Genomic DNA, 22287 nt, shown 5'->3' with positions numbered 1-22287 from the left:
GTGACAGAGGAGGGAACTCAGCTCAGTCTGTGGTCAGGCCCTCTAACGTGGTAGCTCCGAAGCACCCCCAAGCCTGCGTGTGCACCCCGCTCACCTGCCCACCGCAAGTCAGGCCAGGGTTGGGTGCCTTCTGCCCCCGAAAGCCACCACTGCTGCTGGCAAGCAACTCAGGAGAGATGATGAAAGGCTCACCTTCAGCCAGGAACCAACTTGCTATAAGACTACTACACCATATATACAATTACATAGGAATGTCCCAGCAGACAACAGATCTGCCCTGAGAAGAGCCCCGAATCCTCTCCTGAAGGCAGCGTCCATGCATGTGGGTGCTGTGTCCCACACCAGAAATTGCCACAAAGACTCCTACTCTTGACTATACTGTCCAAGCCAACACCAGCCTCATATACCACCAAGACATAAGCCGGAATCTGCCGGGCTAGTCTGATATATTGAGCACATATGATCTGGAAATCACCAATATGCCCCAACCATGTGTTTCTGAATGAAAAACCCTGAAACTTTTTGCTGAAGCTGCTGCATCACTGCGTTGTGCCCCGTGGGTCTTCTGGAGGGGAGCTGTCATTGCAACCACCTCTGGTGCTTCTGCCAGTAAAGCCAGGATCTTCTGGGAACTACATACTCTACACACCTATTTACTACAGCTAGCAGTAAAGGACAACACGGAGGCTGCAGCTGCTCTGTAAAAACACGTTCGTATTCTGTTAGGTTTGCTCATGAGGGTATTTTCAAACAGGGGTAAGGTTTACCCTGGTTTGCAATGCCCAGTTCTCAAGTACCAGCTCCGCTAAACCCAAGGGTAGTATGTGTAACTAACAAAGGAGATTTGTGTTCACATCACCTTGTCAAAGAAAATGGTACTGATTTTCAGGCTGGTTGTTTGTTTGTTTTACAGTTGTATCAGCAAAGCAGTTCTACATTTGGGTTTATGTGTCCGTGTAGCCAGAGAGAAGCATTTACACCTGAGCAAACGTGGAAGGCAGAAAGCTTGTCAGGATTAATTAAATCAGGGACAAGAACTGCGTCTGGTTATACCTGTGTTACTCACAGGACAGTGAGACTTAATGACGCGCTAGTAACTGAGAACAGGAGCGTCTTTCGCTAAATAAATGGCCAGGCAGACACCATGAGGGAGCCAGGGTGAAAGTAAGTGTACAGACAGGATGGCCGGAGGGTTTGGCAGGCACGGCGGAGTTTACAGGGCAGCAGCTCATCACTTTGTATTAGAAGCCTACTTTCAAAACGAGAAAGAAAACATGTTAAATGAAAAAAAATAAATCGTACGGAAAACTGAAGAAAAACATCCGAAAGACGCTAGCTCTGTAGTTTTTTCAGGTCGGTGATTTTCTGCCTGGCCACTACCATGCAAAATTGCATCAGTCTCCAGAAAAAAAATTCTGCATTATTGCAAAACTGAAAAATAGGATCTTATTTTTAAAAAGTATATAAAGTGTGCTATCATCTATGTGAAGTTAGATTTTCCTCTGAAAATGACCTTTTTCTTAGAATTCAGGCCCTGTTTGCTTTACCAGTAAATGCCCAAGGTCAGATCCTCAACTGGAGTAAAGTGGCGTAGGCAAAGCAGCCACACAAATGTAGAGAAGATGAGAACTCTGGACTCTTTATTCTTTATTTACGAAAACGGACCCTGTTTCTGTGGCCTATTGATACAACTGTGGTGTCAAAAATTCAGCATGTTTTCCCTGCAGGATCAAAAATAAGAAAGAAGCCACATTGTGAGGGACAAAACACTTAAAAATAAGAGGGGTCTGACTTTTTCAGATCTGTTTAACAGTGATGTCACCCCACTGATTCCAAGAAAGACTCTTCACTTGTAAACATAAACGGGAGAAAACTCAGATCCAGTATCTGCAATAACAAATAAAAATTGCAAGGGAAATGAAATAGTTACTATAATCTCTACATGCATCCAGATATTCTACTCAGTCATAAAGTCTCCATTTGTAGTTATTGAATGTTTTATAGTGTTTTGAGGACTTTTATCTTGAAATCCTTTCAAGCATCCAAACAGAATAATCCAGAGTATTATACTAAAGGAATGATTTTATTCTTCAAAACTCACCTCCTATCCAAGCTGGTATTAGTTTTTGGTATTACCATGTCTGCCAAATAATTTTTTTATTTTCTATATATTCAACATGTTATTATGACACCATTAATCATGACTTTGTGCTGTGGCTTGAATCCAGCAAGAAAACTAGTGTTTTAATATCTTTAATCACGTAATACTATTACACAGTTGTTCAGTACCACATGGACAAAATAAAACTGTTGTGCTCTATTTGGAAATGCAGTAAAACTGACTTGCTGTGTTACATATCATTTTATTTCTCAAACTTTAGGACCATTAATTCAGAACATTTTGATATTTAAGTGTTTTTAAATCTTAAAATTAACAGAGTGACTCAACAAGAGCCAATTCAGTGATCGAAACTACTTCAAGTAAGTATAGTAGCAGTTAAAACCCTTATCATCCCAATTAATTTGTATTACAGCCACACTGCTGGATATCACTAATTGATTTATATACCCTCCTTTCTATACCCATTTACAAGGGCAATTATGAACTCCATCACATACGTTTAAATGGGTTACATTAGAATAATATCTAGAAACTAGACTGCTGAGCTTAAAATCTTTAAGAACAGGTAAATTCTTCATTAATGGGTATGCTATCATTCCACTACAAATGGCCTATAACCTTTAAGGTGGTACACGGTACTAATATTTCACTTTTCATGGGCAGTTTGGGGTTGACTCCAATGATGAGCTCCACTGCTATTTTTAATTGTTTTTAAAATTGCATATTATAGGCAGCAATAAACACTTACAAATTAGTATTATACCGTCCACAGCTTTCTGCAAAGCATGGTTTCTATAAACAACTTAAAACGCATACATCTGTAAATAATAAGTATGCTGAATTTAATGAATAAGAGCACTAAAAGAAATTGAACAGTAGGGGTTCAGCAATTAGAGTAACTGCCCATTTTATTAAAAATGTATTGTTTCCAGCTTTTGCTTTAGAAGGCTTTTATTGCACTGCTAATTCTAAGTTTTGATTTCCTTAGAAAAGGAGGTCTAACTCCTTATTTTCTTTGACAGCCCCCTGTCACACAGCCACTTGCCTTTTTTACAAGGCAACGGACAGCTGAGAAGCTTGTATCTCTCATTGCTCGGGATCTCAACTCTTGGTTCCTCGCTGCAGACCTTTTTTTGGCATTATGCCACCCAGAGGTATGATTCTTTATTGAGTGGAGGTTTCATCCCACAACGGAGCTGGGATGAAACCTGCTGAACCAGCAGAACCCCAGGGCAGCCACCCCCAGCCCCTTTTCCCAGAGGTTACCAACCCTCCGGCGGATCAGCACGTGTCCAGCTTCCCCAGCCATGCCGTTGCAAAACAGGGCCATTTGCTGAAGCTGGCAAGGCTCGGGGCTGTGAAATGGAGCCGTGCGTTTCCTCCTGCCGTGCAGCAGCAGCCTCCCGCAGGGGACAGGGCAGTGCGTAGATTGGGAGAGGCAAAGGTGGTTTCTTAAACCAAGCAGATAGCCCAATGTGCATCTCCTATGCCCCTGACAGTTGCAGTGAACCTCTGGGGTACCTCTGCTTGTATACAGATGTTTTACATCCACGTAGCTTACTTCCCTAGTAAGTGTTAAGATTAATTTTTACACTAGCCTAATTGCACCCACATTGCTTCACTGCTGCAACTGTGGGGGTATAATTAAAACAATACGTTATTCCCATTTAGACATGACACAGTAACAGGAAAAAATGGCTTTCATCACTTGGGCTTATCTGCAACTAGAAGGGCAGTCAGACCAAAATTTAACCTTTCGACATCCTCCAGCACACATACATTTGCAACATCTGAGACAAAAACAGGGACAAACTCTGCCCTCCTCCATCCCCTCAGCATGACCAGGACAGCATATTACTAAGAGCAGCTTACCTCAACATTTCTGATGCTAACGTAAGAAATTCAAGTTTATGGAATATTTAAGAACTGGGCATCACCAATATCTTTTGAGGGGCCAAATAAAATATATGGTTTATCAAGCTGTAATGCTTGCCTGAGTGGAATTTCGAATATTTCTGAACGGAGTACCAACCAGACAAAAGATGGTAACACAGATGAAACGCTAAGACACTAACAGATTTCCTCTCCTTGTAATTCAGAGTCCTTATCGTTGAGTTTACACAATATTTTATATCTATTTTTAAAAATTTTTATAGGTGCCATTTACTTCCCACTGCTGCGGTTAACCTGGCAAACAGCCCTCTGCCCCTTTCGCAGTAGGTGCAGCAGAAGCTGAAAGCTGGGAAGGAGCTCGGTGTCCTATAGCGAAGCAATAGCGATACTACGACTGTGGCTCAGAGCGCACCTCTACTCTCTGCCTAGAAGACCAAAGATCAATAAAATAAGACATTCACAAGAGACCGGAGACAAGATGAGTACCGTGACTGGAGAGCACATTTTCCAATATTCTGTTCTCCTATTCTCTACCTGCAGTGGATTTTCCTATTAAGCCCTTGGAGTGAGGAATGCTCATCATTTTACCTTTATGTTGTCTGCCAGTATGATTCTCATTCGGAAGAGGAAAAATGCGCACACGCTGTGCTGTAGGCAAACACATACACGCTAGCAGTATTTCCTAGTCACCCGGTCTTTCTTGTTCAAAACCTACCGTCAACTTGGGGTTTGGAGGTGACTTGGGTTTTTTTTTTGCCCAGCTATGCTGCTCACAATTGAATGCAATATCCCAGCCTTATAAACAGGGAAAATGTCAATTGTACTTTATACAGAATAGGACAAAAAAGGAAATACTTTTTTTCCAAAAAGCTACACAAGCAACATTCAGTCCTGACACCTGATGTCCCACGAAATGTAAGGCAAAGCTTATGCCTTGAAAAAGGGAAGTTACTTTTCTCAAGTGAGATTTGATTCCAGAAGATCTCTGGCTACTGTGCTTTAATTTTTAAATGTCTATATTATGATAATCCAGTATTATACATATGCATATAAGTACATTTCACAAAACATACATTTTTTTAGGGAAAAAAAAAACTCTTCCTGCCATGTTTGAGAGATTTGGGCCATCACTTTCTGTAGAAATTAAGCTCATTTTTACAAATGCTTTCCCAGTGGTCACGGTTGGAAAGATGTGTTATTAAATGTAAATTCATTCAGTGCCTTCTTCCTGAATTTGCTGAAGGACAGCTTCAGTGCCTCAGCTGACACTGGAAGGATTCTGAAGCCACAGCAAAGTATAATTGACAACACACTGAGGCTATTACCAAAATAAGACTATCTATTTCACTTTAAGGCCCAGAAAACTTTCAACCTGTGGCGCTAGTCCTTCATGGAGTGACTGTGACAAGACAGAGCAGCCATTTTAAGGAACCAGTAAAATCTAATGGCTTCGAGATGTTAGTTAGAAGTAATTGGTTTTAATTTCTTGATATTTGCACAAGTCTGACAAGCAATGACAGCAGCACATCATTGCCCAAAACTGTAATATACCTAGGTAAGCTTTCCACAGAATAAATTTAGTGTGCTTTCCTTTCCTTCCCTTCCCTTTCTAAGGTCTGATCCTGTTTTGACTCTCATTACATGGACCTCTTGGAAATTTTAGGAAATCTTAGCTCTTTTTCCACACTTTAACCCACCAGATATGACATGTTTGTCATCCAAAGAGATTGCAACAAAAATAATAATTAAAAAAAAAAAAAAAAAAGGCTAACCTGTGAACTCAACAGATGTTCTCTGAGAAAACTCACCCCGACCAATTTACCCTGGGATCAACCCCTATGGGCAATCCCAGTGGGACAGAGGTACATTTTGGAAAGCTCTCACATCACCCAGGCACAGGGGAGACCTCGCTGTTTCACGGCACCCCCAGCATTTGCAAACCAGTTTGCCTGATCACTGGCTTCTATTGTTTCCTGAGATAAGCAGGACCCCAGTGAACAATTAAAGCTTTCAATAAATAATCTGTAAGCACATTCATTTGATTTACTGTTATTTGATACAGCAGTTAGTTTCAATGGGGCAGTTACTATTGATCACATAAAGTACTACAGACAAACATGAAACACTTCCAGAACTCCATGGATTATTACTCTTTATCTGCCACTCATCTGGGTTACTTGTAATGGTTGCGAAATTTAAAATCAATAACAACAATTAGCGTTCTGTATACTCTCAGGAATGAATCGTGAAATATGTTTTGTTACAAATATGAAAGGCTGGAGAGCTTGCAAACATTAAAGACTCCTGCAAGTAGCAAAACTCTAAAATAATTTCTAAAATAAAATCGTCCAATAAAGGAGGTAAAGAAAAGAAAAAATATAGGTATTTAAGGCATCTGCAAGCATGCACACAATTATAAAAAGGTATTGGTAAGATTTTCCAAGTAAATTGAAGAGATTTAGGAATACAACTTTCAACTATGCTGGTGAGAAAGAGGCACCAAATTTGTCCTTAGAAAATTCCACTACCAGCCCTACAATTTCATACTCACTCCTTAACCTCTACAGGGATTCTGGGCTGTTAACAATGGCAGGACTTGCTCCTGTGTAGGGAATTGAACACATAGGAAAAGGTGTGACTCCTCTTCCCACTAGCTTTTACTAGAGAGTCCATCACCAAAAAAAAAAGGTGTCTAAATGTAAGAAATGAAAGCAAAATGAAATTAATAAAGCTGGAAACTGATCATAAGGGATATATGTTGAAAAACACCTTTTCTCTTAGCTTCAGATTCATATAAATTAGTTGTGAATCTAATGAAATGCATGGAAATAACAGTATTTTGAGATCTCTGCTAGAGTAATAATTCTAGATAATTAAAATGCAAAGCAATAAGAGAAATGTTTTATCATTAAACTGTAACCAGAGCTCTGTGTGAAATCATCCATTCAGAAGACTTGTTTTTCATCAATTATTTGTTATTTATCTGATGTAAATATAAGAAGGTCTAATTAAAATGTATGACTCCTTATGCAGCTTCTTGTCATTAAGACCAATGAAAGCATTCTGAAGACCATAATGAAATAATTATGTTTGCCTTTAAGAATCCTCTTCAACAACACATGGCAGTACTACACTAAATTAAAACATCAGGAACTAAATTTCTCTTGCATCTATTTCCATTTTCACTAATTACACCCCCAAGCTTTCCAATAGACCAGGCCCTAAAATTCTTTTGAAGCTGAAACAGCCTGAGGAACAGCAGCCTTTTCATAGTAATGGACTTTGATGAAGAAACAAAGGTAATGCAGCCCTGGAAGCATTAATATTTCAAATAGAGTTATCATGTGAAAATATGTGTTTATTTGAAAAACGGGGAATAGAGTGTTGGTAAAGAGCCAAATACGTGTTCCAGGGAAACCGATACTCTGATTTAATCTCATTTAATTGCGTCATTCCATTCCTTCCTCATCTCTTTTCGTCAGAGTATTTTCTTGTTCTGCACAGAAATTAAGGTTAGCAAAAGCATAACAAACACGGTATTACTGGGCTGTGTCAGTGTATCACACTGTAACTAAGCTCTGCTTTCACATGTTGGTAAAGGTGAAAACAGCCCCTGTGAACAACCGCTGCGTTCATACCGGGCTCCATTTCAGGGAGAGGGGAACAGCTATTTTCCCAAACTGCCTCCAGACATGCAGTGCTTCCTAACACGTAGATTGTGCTTCAACCATGAAGTCTTGCAGGACCTCTCCAAAACACAGAGAAAGGAAAGGATTCGGATAAGGAAGAAAAAAAAAAAAAAAAAAACCAACACAGAAGGATATGAGTCAGCTCTGACTTCTTGCAGGCAGCCGAAGGCTTCGTTTCAAAACTTCGGAGAGATAATGGATCCCTTCTTGGCATGGTCTCAGAGAAGTGAATGTGGCAATACATGCAAAGCATAGAAAGATGAGCAGTTCACATACCTAACCTGCATAGCATGTGATGATCTGCGCAACTAGAAAAACACAGCCGGAATGTAGTCTCCAAACAGAAAGAGGAAGGCTGGGGTTCACCGGGGGATGAAGACTTGGGTAAAGTATATTCTTCTGTTAGCCCCCCTCATCAAAGACACTTTGCACAAACACCTGAAAGACATAGGTGATTTGGCATTTGTTCTACATTTTACAACTTGGTGTTTAAAATGTGGGGTGAAACCAGAATGGTCTTTAAGACAGACCGGTCTCTGAGACTTTCAAGCCAGCCACTAAGGAGGATCTGACATACACCCTGATCCAATAACTAATAAAATTTCTTCCTCCAATGAATGAAAAGAGCAAACCCAAACAACAAAGCAATGCAAAGGAATGCTCTGAGAGACTGGGGGGGGAGGGTGGGGTGGTAGTGGAAAAAAACCTCCTCAGCCCAAAAGTTGAGAGGCAGAAGTATGAACAACCGCTTAAAAACAATCAACCAACCCCCCTCAGGACCTGATCTGAATAATAAAAAAGCTCACACATGCGTGACTTTTTTAGCCAGTCCTTTGACTTGTGCCCCAAGCCAAAAACCAGATTGGTGGATTAGTGCTCTGTGCTAGGAAGGGAAGGTTTGTAGAGAAGATAGGAACTTTGATTAGAACAACCCAGAGAGTTGTGCAAAAAAAATCCAGAGAGACGAGCTGAGGGGCACACAGGCATTTCCCTGCGTCTAAACCAGAGTCCTGGGGAAAGCATCATCCATCCGGCTGCGGATCAACTGCCTCGGCTGCCACAGCCCTTGCCAAGGGTACGGTTTGGGCAGGTATCGCCAGGTGGCACTGTGACACAGTTTTCCAAGTCCTTTTTCTTTGTGTGCGAGCGAATGTTCAGTCTTGGAAAGACAGGCAACGCTGGTTTTCACTGTGGGGTATTGGGTACAAGATGAGGAATTAAAGAAGCGTTCAGGAGATGGAGAGGGGTGAGCGGCAGAGGAGACTGCTCCCTGCCCCGGTCTCTGCCCACAGCTGTTCCCTGAGCACCGGTGCAGGGGCAGGAAGCAACAAGACCCCCGAAAGCCAAGGTATGGCTGCACCGTGCCTGAACACTTTGATTCCACATTGGTATTGGTGAACGAGTGAAATATTTAAATCAACTCAGATGCCTTTTCATAGAATCATAGAATGCTTTAGGTTGGAAGGGACCTTGAAGATCATCGAGTTCCAACCTCCCTGCCATAGCCAGGGATACCTCCCCACTAGACCAGGTTGCTCAAAGCCCCATCCAACCTGGCTTTGAACACCTCCAGGGATGGGGCCTCAACAACTTCTCTGGGCAACCTCTTCCAGTACCTTACCACCCTTAAAGTGAAAAATTTCTTCCTAATAATTAATCTAAATCTACCTTCTTCCAGTTTGAAGCCATTCCCCCCTGTCCTATCACTACATGCCCTAGTAAAAAGTTCTTCCCCAGCTCTCCTGTAGGCCCCCTTTAGGTACTGGAAGGCTGCAATAAAGTCTCTCTGGAGCCTTCTCTTCTCCAGGCTGAATTCCAGTTTCATCCACTTATCATGCAAGAACCTGGGAATTCTCTTGTTATCGGCCACCAGCTGGCAGAGGAGTGATTCTGGTACAAGACTGGAAGATGACAAGGAACTCTTGTAGGAAAAGAGATGCGCATCTCTCTATGATGTGCTGCTGTGCCACCAGCCAGCTTGGAGAAGATCACTGTGATGGCCATTTCAAGAACTCACCACAGATGAAAAATCACAGGATTCAAGAGATTTTTTTGGTGTTATTTGACTGGGGTTTTGTGGCATTTTGTTTGTTTTTTTTTTTTTTTTTTTTTTCTAATTGAACCATTCCTTCCACTGTTTGTGTCTTATGAGCACAAATGGCTTTCTAGGATTGAAGCACCCACTGAAGGAAATCCAAGTTAAATCAAACTGTGGCAGTTGCCTCTGGCTGGTGCAACACCGGGCAACCTGTTTAACTGTTCCACACCTCTGCTATACACCTTTGAAAGGAGAATGTCCCTTCTTTCTTTCTAAGAAGAAAAGAAATGTTGGATGTTCGTTGTGCTGAACATCCAGTGCAATGACACGAGCTTGTACTAGTATTTCATAAAAGTACTGGTACATGAATACACTAAAGGCTCACTCATATGACCACTCTGTGTCTGAAACTCTTACTAAAATCAACGGTGGAGGATTAAATGCATTTAAGTGCTTCACTAGATAAGGCTCTAAAAGACAAAAATATACTTAATTTGTCATTTGATTGTTCAAAGATCCTTGCTAAAAATACAATGCGAGCCTAGAGAAAAATGTTATGGTTCAATGGAAACAGATCCTCCAAACCATTAAAAGAAACTAAGCAGTGCTAAAAAACCTCTTAGTTGTGAGAAATCGCTCTACTCTTTTTCTTAGGGGATGCACTTAGAGTGTAAAATGTAAGTCACTGAAAGTGCATAAAACGGAAATCCCTCCAAACTATGGATGGACTTTAACATCATGTCCTTAGTGGTGAAGATCCAGAGCACCCTGAGAATTTATAAATACTCATTCAAGCTTTAACCTATTAAACCTATACAAGTGTCGCTTGCATGTGTATATTTAACTTACATAGTTTTATAATATTCAGTTTATATGTGGTATAAGCAGGGGAAAGAAAAATTACCTTGTCCAAGGGGAACAGAAGGTATATTATATACTCTGTGTCTAGGATTCTTTACACAGACTTGCTGGATTATATTTCCATCTCTCTTAACAAAAGTATTTGAAGAAGCTGTAAGGCTCAAACACAACGCTAAAAGAAAGTGGGGTCAGTTATATAAGGGCTGGCATTAGTTTGTTAAAAAGTTTTTTTCCTACCCACTCCCAAATAAAGGGACAAAGAAGTGAACATTGTGGGAATGTGTTTCTAAACCACATGATATCCTTATCAGATTGTCATGTACAAGGGAGGTTCTCACACAGGGACCCCATGCTGGTGAGCTGCCGTGAGCTGCCCCGTCACATGATGCAAGTTCTCTGCTCCTATTCAGATTACTAAAATGAGCTGAAGGAAGCTAGATTTTTCCCTCCCTCCCCCCCCCCCCAAAATAAGCAAAATGCACAGTGACCACAGTCATATTAATTCGCTGCCACTGGGAAAACAATCCAGAGCGGCTGCTAATGATGAGTGAGTATATGAAGAACATACAGCTATTCAAATCTATACCACAAGTTTGAAACTGTCTCAGATTAATATCTGATGAGCAGACTTTAACGTAAGGAAGAAAACAGACAATCACAGAAATCTGAGTGTCAGACAAAATGCAGGGAAAAAAACTCGGTCTGTGGTTTAAATGTGGAATTCTGCAAACTTGACTTGTAAACTTATAGAAAGAGAGTAACATGCTCTTATAAGCAATTCGTACTCTGTTTTGTAAGTGTCTCTATTTTCACTGTTAATGTTGTGAACTTTGTAATTGAATTACTTTTTCATATAGTTTGGGAGAATTGGGGAAGTCCTTCAAAATTTTTTAATATTAAATGAGGGTTCTAAATAGTATTTGGCCATTTAAATATGTGCCTGCTTCTAGAAGTGCTGAGGGAGCTCATAGATGCTCAGCATATTTGGAAATGAAGCCATGAAATGTGGATTTAGGATGCTAACTTCAGGCTACTGTTTCTGACATTCTTAACTTTTGAAACACATTTGCTCATGCAACGACGGATTAATAAAATCCCAGACCTTAGATTATTTTTTAAAAGACAGTTTAAAATCCACATTTTTGGATGAAAGTTGTTTACTGATTAAAATTAGGAGGAACAGCTAAGATTACGGTGACCGAAAGACTGCACAGAAGAATCATTCCCACATGACACCAGTTTGTTTATTTTGTACCTAGAATATGGTTCTCATAAAAGGCAGCAGCAGACGAAAGATATTACTCGTTTTGCGTACTAGAAAATCCAGCTTTGCTACCCTCCTGCCTATACCTTTTTTTTTTTCCCAATACAGAGAAAATGATTATTCTGTTATTTTAGAATAGTTTTGAGCATTTCATGGCTTGTATTTTCATGGTTCCATTTGGTTTGAAAGGGCTTGGATTTCAGCAAGAAGTGGCACGGGTCACACTGCATGGGGACAGACTTCATGCACGTGAGCAAAGGTCAAAATCAATCATAGCTTTGTATTTCCAGGCCTATTACTTTTGGCAGTTTCCCCTGCCAGAAGGGGCTAAAATATTTGCTTCCCAAAAGGAGTAAACATCAATAGGGGGCAGGAATATAATCAGCTTCTCAACCACGCAGCAATGAGAAATGAGGGGAAAGGATCTCCTCCTCGCTGTAGCCATTACGCCGTCTAAAAGTTAGATGCAACATTTTCAACCAAAAGTTGAAAGATTTCACAGCACAGTGACTCGAAAAGGACAATAGGCCTATTTAGGCAATTATATTATGCAGGCTTTGTTATAAGGCAGCCCTGCTCAGTCCCAGAAAGTCTGGATAATCAAAAGTGTCCAAGTACAGGAAGGGGAAAAGTACAACCCCACCCTCCCGCACAGCCGCTGCCAGGACCTCTGGATTTGAAGGGTAAAGTCTATTTACCGAAGCTCCTTGGCCATTTTGTACATCGACTGATATCCTTCCTCATGGGGCTGCACGCTACAGCCTAGCGAAGCTCTGGAAAGCCCTCCGAAACCACAACTAATTTGGCCCCAGACGCCTGCCCCTGTAAATTCGCTGCTCGGAGGCTGCTGCCAGACCCCCGGGCAGAAACTGCGAGGGGGAAAGGGATGCTCCCCCCCCTCAACAACTCGCACGCATACCAGCCCCGGTTCCCTACGGCCAAAGAGATCTGGAAACTCATCGCAGCTGTGCTCTGCTTTTGAGGTCTCAATAGGACGGGGCACGGCGCGGCTGACGGCGGCGGCCAGCAGTCCTCCTGAGCACAATGTCCCTTTCACAACCCCGCTCCCAAATCTAAATGCTTGCTGTGTAACACAGCCCGCACTTCATCGGCGGCGTAAAGGGCGGTGTGTAAATTAGACCTGAGGAAAAACAGCCACTCGGGGGTGTTCAGGGGAGGGAGGTGGAAGCATAATCCGCCAACCGGGGCACCTCGCTCCCCGTGCAAAGCCCCTCGGCTCAGCGGGGCTGCGGCGCAGGCCTGACGCGCACATGGTTAACGAAGACAGGCTCAGCAGTAAGTGGGGATTTAACTGGATATGAGGATGACTAACTTCGCTGCCTGAAACATTATCTCTCTCTTTCAACTCCTTAAAACTTCTCAGTAACCCTCTTCGAGGCAGCGCCCCGCCAGCCTGGCTTTGTTCTGACAAGTTGCACCTCGGCTGCACAGACTCATTAGGCGCGCAGGGAGTCACCCAAAGATACATTGCTTTTCCTCCAAGCTTATCCCACCCTAACTTCACCAGCGAACGCCTCTCATCAGTTTTGTCTGCAGGAGTTTTTGACAGTGGTGCGTGTCCATTAGAGTTTTCCTGTGCCAGCAGCTGAATCAGGCTAACTGTATCAGAGTCTACGTCGAGAATAGTTGTTCTCATTTCAGTTAATTTGAAATAAAAATAGCCCCATGCATTCATGCTTTTTTTTTTTTTTTTTTTTGAATGTCGGGGATCAGAAACAAACACTTTTCATTGCATAGTTCAGGGCATTAAGCCACAAGTATAAAAATTTAAATAAAGACTATATCCCTAAGCAAATCAGTCCTAGCGATTTAACTGTAAAGTTTACAGATGAACTTTAAAGAAAATAACCTGGTTCAAACAGATCTTGCCTTCTGGGCACTAGCAAACACACCTGCAGCAATTTGATACTTGGGAATGCAGATTACAAGTCCTTCACTTCAAAATGTTTGTTTTTAAATTCAGAAAGATGAAAGAAAATAAAGTACTAAGTTTTTTTCTGTTGAGCACAGATGTTTCCAGTATTTCCAGTGCTTGCAGGGAATGAGAACCTGACCCAAACATCGCAATAATCCAGAATTCAGAAGGAAAATGCATGCCTTCTGGAGTCCCACCTTCACGAACTTTCTGAAAGTTAATACCTGCTAGATCCTCTCCAGGCAAACACTTCCCACTAAACTGAAATAAGAACTGTATGCTACAAGAGTCTCGACATCTTATTACATTTTGCTGCCATATCCGTAACTTCTGCCTTCATCGAATTTCTTATTCTTCTAAACCTAACAAAATGCGGTGGGCAGTAGTCTTCTACTCGACATAATTAGCTGAAATGCTACATACTGCCAAACAAACTTACTCTTGTTTTGGGCCTGCTCATTTGTGGTTTTTTGCCTGTTTAATTAATGAAGACTTTTTTTTTTTAATAGGCTTTTCCAAGGCCAAAGGAAAATTACCATTCCTTGCAGCTCTTTCTCTCTCAGGGCCTGTCCACTTCCCACTTCTGCAGTATTTACTTAGCTCGCATTTCACCAAAAGTTACTCATTTTCTCTCAGTAATTGCTGTCGCTGCACTGCAAAGGAGCAGAAAATTCTACCTCACTTAAAAAAGTATAAATTACTTATTCTTGCAACCTTAACTCTTTTGTCCACTTAAGAACTATTCTCTTTTCATTTGATTATACTGACCTGATTTTTGTCTTATGAGAAAAGGAGTGAGAATGACATGTGATTAAAAGTGCAGTCAGTTCTGCTCTCATTTCTGAGTCCGTAATTTTCTTAGCAAATAAATACTTTCTTTTTAAACCAATAATGATATAACTAATATCACATAAACCAAACATGTATGAGTGCAAAATCGGGTATTTGTTTTGCGTGCTCGTAACACATCTTGCAATATACAGTGGCTAAGTTTTGGGTTCCAACCCATAGCAGGTTTTTCCTCCCACAGGGGAGAGGAAAAAAATACCACACAAGTTAAGGTCATGTTTGGGTTGCGCCTTACCCTCTATTTTTACTTTGCAGACCCTCGTGGACTAGAAGATTCGTGATGCTGCAGGAGTGTGCTTGCTTAGTGAATCGTAACGGGATTAACATACTGAAGATGAGCTGAAGTTGCAGACCTACAGCATTCTGCCCTAACCCCTGCAATGGCCAATTTTGCCAGCATTTCAGTCAAAACGCTGATGCTGCCTGGGATTGTTACTAGCCTGTTCAGGGTCTGCACTATCCATGTATTATTCCCTCAACAACCATTTACCTTTTACTCTACAATCACGTCTCTATCAAAGCAATATTTCTAAGGCCTAAAGCAATGGCTGCAGGTGTACTGCTTTTATGGCAGAGCCAAAAATAAAACAACAAACTAGACCAAAAAACCTATCTATTACTTGTCTAATAATTTCAAAATTTGGCTATGATTACATTCCATTGAATCACAGAGGTCTTCATAAAAATAGAGGATCAGGAAACACAGAGTTAGAATTAAACATTGCTATCTTTGTATTTATAAGCACTGGAGCAACCTTTAAACCATTGAAAGCTTTGTGGACCACAAAAACTCTGGTTCTGTCATTATCTTCACAAGATGCAAGAAAAAAATCCTACATGTTGAGAGAATTTTAATATTTTATAATCCATTTACAGATATTTACCCCCACACATAAAGCGCTTACACTTTCTTCAAAATTAAAAACAAAGCTTGCTCTAGAATTCAAACAGAACTCTTCATTTGGACCCTACCTAAATTGTTTTTCCACATTTCTATACCATTAACTTTCACAGTTCAAATTACAGCCACCATATTATGATTCAGGTTTCGGCCTGATTTTAAATTCCCATGCAGTGAAGATTAATCCCATTGCTTACAAAGTTACGAGACTAGATTCCTGAATGCGTTTTCCTGTATTTTTTATTTACCCTTGTTAATATGAGTTTCTTTGATTAGCTAAACTTTGCTGTTATCAACACTTGTCTCTTATCACAGGCCCTCGGCAAATGACATATTTACCACTCATTCCAGTCTGATAAGGGTAATCCTGTGTTTAACTTCCCCAAGAACAAACACCATATATTTTGTTTTTAAGAATCCTGCTTCTAGGTATTACCAACATAAAAGAGAATGAGCAGGACATTTTTAAAGCAGAAGTTATTTAAAGAATATTTTGCAAATGTAAGCTTTTTACAACAGCATATGCCTCCTACTCCAGAAAACTTTATTTAATTCCAAGTTTCCCCAATATCACCGCTGAAGTTACACTAAAGTTTAAACCATGGAAAAGAGGAAAACACATTTTTAGCAAAACATCTGGTTTGAGTTTTTTTTCCTCCCCCCCAAACTGAAGCTCTCCCATAACTAGTAACATTATTTTGAAGCAAAATCTTTGTTTCATATCATGTTTGAAGCACTTTGAAAACAGCGCGGAGAAAATAAACATCCCATGCTGAACTTCACAGTCTAATTTTAATTGTAAAGACATCAAAACATTTGCAGTGTTGTAGGCTGGCATTCACTGATTTTTACAATTCTGTTTTCATTACTCAACCCACACAAATGTCATATGGTGACTGAAAACTTTTGAGCAGAGTGAAACATACGCTCCTTCACCAAACATTTTTTTATTTATTTTTTCGATTTCCCCCTCCTCCCCTTTGAGATAAACTGTACTGAAGGGAGAACTATTCTAATTCCTAGGTAACTTTTTAACATACCATAAACCAAAAATTTTAAACAGAATTATACGGTCAATGGTGTACTGAAGTGCCCCAGAGTGTGCTAAAAACATTTTGATAGATAGCCAAGCCATTTATCTAAATCACCGTCAGAGCAGTGAAGCATCCTGCAAGCTTTTATGCAGAGAATAAGGTGATGCTTTCTGGCACTTCTTGTCATTTCTCAAACTTGAAACTGTGGTGTTAAAAAGCTGCGATGGTTTACCATCTATGTATTTCAGCAACAAATCAAGACCCTCTAACGTAATAATATATTTTCAGAAGTGTCCTACCACTAACTCTCCCTCCTCTGTTACCAGTGCAACGCTGCCTGGATCTCAAGGTATAGAAATAATTGATGGTTAAACTCAAAGGGTGTTCACAGCAAGTAGTTTTCTAGCAAAACAGCAACTTCTTAGAGCAACAAAGTGAAGAAGAAAGGTGGCAGCAAGGTCAGTACAAAGAAATATTGCCTTTTCTTAGGAAACTTAAAACTACTGTCTAATTTTTGGAATGGTACCTATCCTCTGCAATTCCACATCTTCGCAAGAACTGTACGGAGCAGCATTTTAATTGCTTGGCTGCTCTGCTAAATGCACTTTGAGACAACATGCACCCCGATTATCAAACGCGGTACAAAATTAGATTAAAGCAGCAAAGAAAAAAACCCAACTGCTACAGAGCTGTTATGTAAATTTGTCCTTCACTGGTTGGAGTTTTGCAAGTATCTGCCGTATTATATTATAATTTCATGTGTTCCTACTTGGCTCCACAACTGTTGTTAGGATCAGTATGCTACATGAGATGGGATAAACAGAAAGCAGCCCGATGCTTCTTTCCTTTTTAATTTCTTGCCAAAAGGAGAAAAAAAAAAAAGGCTTGCAAACCACATTTTGCACAAAACCTCCCCCCACCCATCATTACCCCTAAGCTTAATTACAAGTAGTTCTTTTTTAAAGACATGCAAATAATAATAATCAATAATAATAATAATAATTCAATAATAATTGCTTTAAAGTGGAAAAATAACAGTTGGGACCTACATTGAGCACTGTGCCGGTGTTGCCACTCTGTTTGTGCCAATCCACTGAAGCATGCTTTGAGAGCCTTCTCCTGGAGCATGCAGGAAGACGGACTCGCAGTGTAGAAATCCAGCATCTGAGCAGGGCTCACTGCTAGGACATCCATACAGTCAAACATGATTCCCCCTGCACAGAATGCCTGCAAAAGTGCTTTCCTCTAGGTGTGGAGGAAAATGGCACATAAAAGTACACCCAACTCCATCAAACTCTGCCCCTTTTTTGGCACGTAGGCTGTTGGTCTTTTTCCCAGACCAGAATCATGAATTATGACAGACAACACAGCTAAAAGCCTGTAATTGATCCAAATGATCATTTACCATTTTCCAGGCTGCCCAGCCAATCCAGCAAGATGGGGGGAAGCGAGCCGCATTCCAAGTTTTAGCTCCCATCAATTTCCCCCCCAAAATTTCTCGAGAGTCAGTCCCGCTGCCGGGGCGCTCGCCAGGTGGGTGCCGCGTCCCTCGCTGCGCCGATCGCCCGTCTCCCCGGGATAAAACGGCTCCGGTAGGGACTCGGGATCCCCCCTCGGACGTGAATAGATCCTTCTGCCTCTGAACAGCTCACTTCCTACTACTTGTGTCACAGGGAATGAAAGATTGAATTGCCTAATATATGCGAGTGAACTTTCCGTGAACCCTTCCCAGGCTGCTAACCTTCAAATGACCCAAGCGGTCTGACATCACCAGCTCCCAGGATTCTCACACGCCTTCACAACTCCCAGCAGCCCTGCAAAAAAGCAGGCAGGCAGGCGGGCAGGCAGGCAGGCAGGCAGGCGGGCGGGCGGGCAAACGCTAGCCACAGCCCTGCCGGGAGTCGCCCCACTGCCGCTGAGCGGGCGGCAACGGCGGGTGCGGAACGGGGAGGCCAACTTGGAAAAAGATCCAAAATAAGAAAGTTAAAAAAAAAGCCAACACAAAACTAAAAAAAAAAAAAAACAAAACACAACCAAAAAACCCACAAAAACACAACCACAAGGAGGAGGGGAAGGGAATTGAGACAGTGATGTTTTCAGCGGTTGCAGGGAATGGAGGATTTTTAAATTCCAGCTCAATTTGCTTAAAACTTTGGTTCCCCCGCCCCACCCCACTCCCTCCCTGCAGGAGAGGCCACAAGCGAGGCGCAGGCATCTGTTGCTGTACCACAGCCATGGACGTGGGTTTCGCCCCAACTTCTGGGCTGGCAGGGCCGGGTGTGGAGCAGCCTCACCCTAACCCAGCCCCGCGCACACCTGTGGGGACCCCCATCCCATGTCACCATCAGAGAAGATGGCTGGCGCCAGCCCCGTGCCTCCTGGAGTGGGGTGGGGGGGTCAGGTCCCATCTCTCCCCATCACCCCTTACCCTCACTCCTAAATTCACCCAGCGATCCCAGGCTTCCCTGATGGGCCTGATTTCACAGGCGCCATCACCCAGGAGGGCCCATCCCCACCACCCAGCCTGGGGCTGGAGGCAGCCATACAACCCCTCTTCTCCACGGCCTGGGGGCCACCAGGTCCTGCCTGTCTCTGATTAGCAGAGAGGGGCCAGGGCTGCTCGCGTGGCCCCGGAGGGGCTGTATCAGCTTTCAGAGGGCTAATGAGCCCCAGCTTCTTCGGAGAGGAGAAAGGCCATGAGCAGGTCTGTGAGGAACAGGACCCACCCCAAGGTGCCAGGGGGGGAGATGGTGGCTACCTCCTCCCGGGGGCAGGCAACCCTGGCTCCCCTCGCACAACCATTTTGAGGGCATGGGGCTGCTCCCATGAAAACATTGTCAGAGGTCTCAGCAAAACCACACCCCTGGCAGCCCTCCCTCGTGGCAGGAGTAGGTGTCAAGGCCTTCCCAGCTCTGTGGCCAGGACACCACAGCCGGCACCATGGTGGCCCACCATTTCCATCAAGCCAGCAGGGAGCCCTCTGCTTTTTAGTTAAATGACCACCTTCTGCAAAGTCTTGCTCCACAGAGACTCCATCCATTGCGGCCTCAGCCAGTTCCTTTTTCCTACAGAGACTTTAAAAATGAAAACCAACAGCCTGGAAACACTCCCCCTGCCCCACTGGAAAGGAAACGAGCTCAAGGACCATGTCCTTCAGTGAATGAGCCCAGTTGCTCATCCCCGGCGGACTGAGCACTGGCCTGGAGCACTGGCCTGGAGCACAGCTTCCCAAGGCATGGAGGAGCCTCGCTTCCCACCCCAAAGCTAGCTCGGGTTTGGAAACTGGAAAACAAACCCCTCGATTACTGTCTGTTTCTAGAAAAGCCCAAGATGGCAGTCGGGCAGAGCAGGGGAGGCTGCGCGCAGACATGGCACACAACTGGAGACCGTAAAGAAACGCCAGGCAGAGACTGGTGCTGGGACCTGCGCAGCCACTTCAATCAATGCGGTCTCCCCTCTTCACAAAAAGTCTTTTGATGAACTGAATGCTCTCTGACAGACAATGCCTGCAGATTGTATTAACAAAACTTTTCACACAGGTTCAAGAATTTAAAAAAAAAACCACCCCAAAACAAAACCCCCCACACAGCACACGCACTTGTTCCATGAAACTGATATATCCACGATGAAAACCATCGGCCACCAGAAAGACCTGCTGCAATCTGGAAGCGAATCCATTTGAAGAGATAAAAACAAAAGCTTTTCTTAGGCTCCTTTCCCTCCAACGGGAGAGCTCTGGCTGTCCCTGCAGCAGGCAGCCTCTGTTCTCCGTCTTTCCTCTAGGCAGAAGAGTTACAAACACTGGAGTTTAACAGTGTCTTTTTAAGGACTTTTTAAGGACTTTCTCAGTCCATTGGGGTGTCATCCCCCAGCTCAGACTCCTCCAGCTGAAGAAGCCCCTGATGCTCTGTAATCCAGAAATTATGCACAGCGCACGTTTATCCAAAAACCCATCCTTCAGGGAAGGCTTGTTTAAACCACGTCAGCAGAGCAAGCAGCATTCGCTGTATTAAAAAGGCAAGCAAAAAAGTGGCTAAATTTTTGTTAAGACCTCAGCTGGCAATGTTGCTACAATTTTGTTTTCAGTAGCAAAGCTAAATTAAGATAGTATTTTCTAACCAGATGACACAGGACGCACAAGAAGTTTGGAATATGTAATGCGGCACCACAAAAATAACTGGAAAGGATGATACAAAACACAGCATGTTTTTTCAGTCTCCAATTTAGGGAGAAAACAGCATTTTGTGTGGACCAAGGCTCTCGGAACAGTTTAAGCTTATGCCAAGAAAAACATATTGCCCATGTGAGTTAAAATAAACAAAATAAGACAAACAGAAATACAGTTATGTTTATTCCATTAGCAGTCATAAAACCATATTTAAAATAAAATCTGCCCATCGTCCCTCAAAATGTAGGCTGGCAACTTCTGAAAGTAAACGTCAGGAAGTCAGGCTTAACTGCATATGAATTGAAAAAGATTGCTTTTTCTCACTGTATCTAAATGAGCTCATCATGTTTTATTACAAATAATAGTTGTGCTAATGCTTATACTTATTACTAAAGCCACATGTAATTAACAAATTCTTCAAATAACCTAATAGTTTGCTCGCATACTATTTCTACAATACAGTAATTTATGTATCTCATATTTTACTCTGAAACAGTATGATACTTGTTTTTCTTAAACAGAGTATCAGGAAAAGTTACATTCATAAAATGGGGGGTATTTTCTAATTTAGATCAGGACTAACCATAATTATTGTAGTAACTAATAGCCCTCTAATTCAAATGTAATGAAACTTTAAGTATTGCCACATATTTTAAATGTCTACCCAGCTCCTATAGAGGTGCGAGTAAGCAACAACTCTCCATTATCTTCTACTTTATCCGTGCAAAGAAATCGTGATTTCATATCACCGCTTTAATCTATTTTCTCTCAGACTGTGATGGCAGAAACTTTACAATAAACATATTCTTAGCCACAAGTGAAATAAAAAGCAAAAGTTCAAGTCAGAAATCTATTTCCTTTGGTGTTACTGTATATTTGTCAGTGTGACATAGCACATTTGAAACCCATAATCATAAAACAAAAATTTACAGCCAAGGTTTAGGGTCTACATCTGTTTCTCTGTTTTTTGTACTGCAATTACCCACTGGACAATTCAGAAAGCAGCACTATGAATCATGTACTGCACACATGTTTGTGCTGGTCACTTTTTTGTTAGTACAAGAGGCTGAGGATGCCATAATATGCTTCACCGAGAGAGAAAGCATTAACTAGAATTAGGATGAGTGCACTGGGCACACTAATAAAAATTACTTTACTAGAAGCAACAGAGTACTCCTGGAATACTACAGACATACTTACAGGATGGAAAAATTAAGAAGTACATGCAAAAATTCTCCAAACCATAACTGAGGGGAAGTGGGCTTTTTTTTTTTTTGCATGCATTTCACTATTAATCAAATGTAGCACTCTCTTGAAACAGTTTTGACAGCAGAGTAAATGGTTACTAGTGAATGATGTGTGTGTTTAAGCAGTGAAAGCAGAGACAAAGTGATGTTTTCTTCTACTCCCTAGGCAAGAGCTGACACTAAGCTTGCTGCCTCAGCTTTGATACTCACAGATTCCTTTGTGTCAGTTGCTGGGAGAATCACTGGCAGTTCACTAACCCTGCCTCACACACAGGGGCTTTGATT

General features: G+C 42.0%; 1 protein-coding gene across 1 annotated transcript in view; it reads right to left on the bottom strand.

The window, feature by feature from the left end:
* The window catches only part of RARB (retinoic acid receptor beta), a 92686-nt gene extending 74732 nt beyond the window's left edge, over positions 1-17954 (bottom strand). The window contains exon 1 of the mRNA XM_082499309.1: positions 17637-17954. Coding sequence (XP_082355435.1) covers positions 17637-17793 — 157 coding nt within the window. The 5' untranslated portion in view covers positions 17794-17954. The remainder of the gene's footprint in view (positions 1-17636) is intronic.
* Positions 17955-22287: the final 4333 nt, after the last annotated feature.

Source organism: Vanellus vanellus (assembly GCF_965231255.1).
Source record: "Vanellus vanellus genome assembly, chromosome: 2".
Lineage (NCBI taxonomy): Eukaryota > Metazoa > Chordata > Aves > Charadriiformes > Charadriidae > Vanellus > Vanellus vanellus.
Note: the sequence above shows the minus strand (reverse complement) of the source record. Positions and strands in the feature narration are given on the sequence as shown.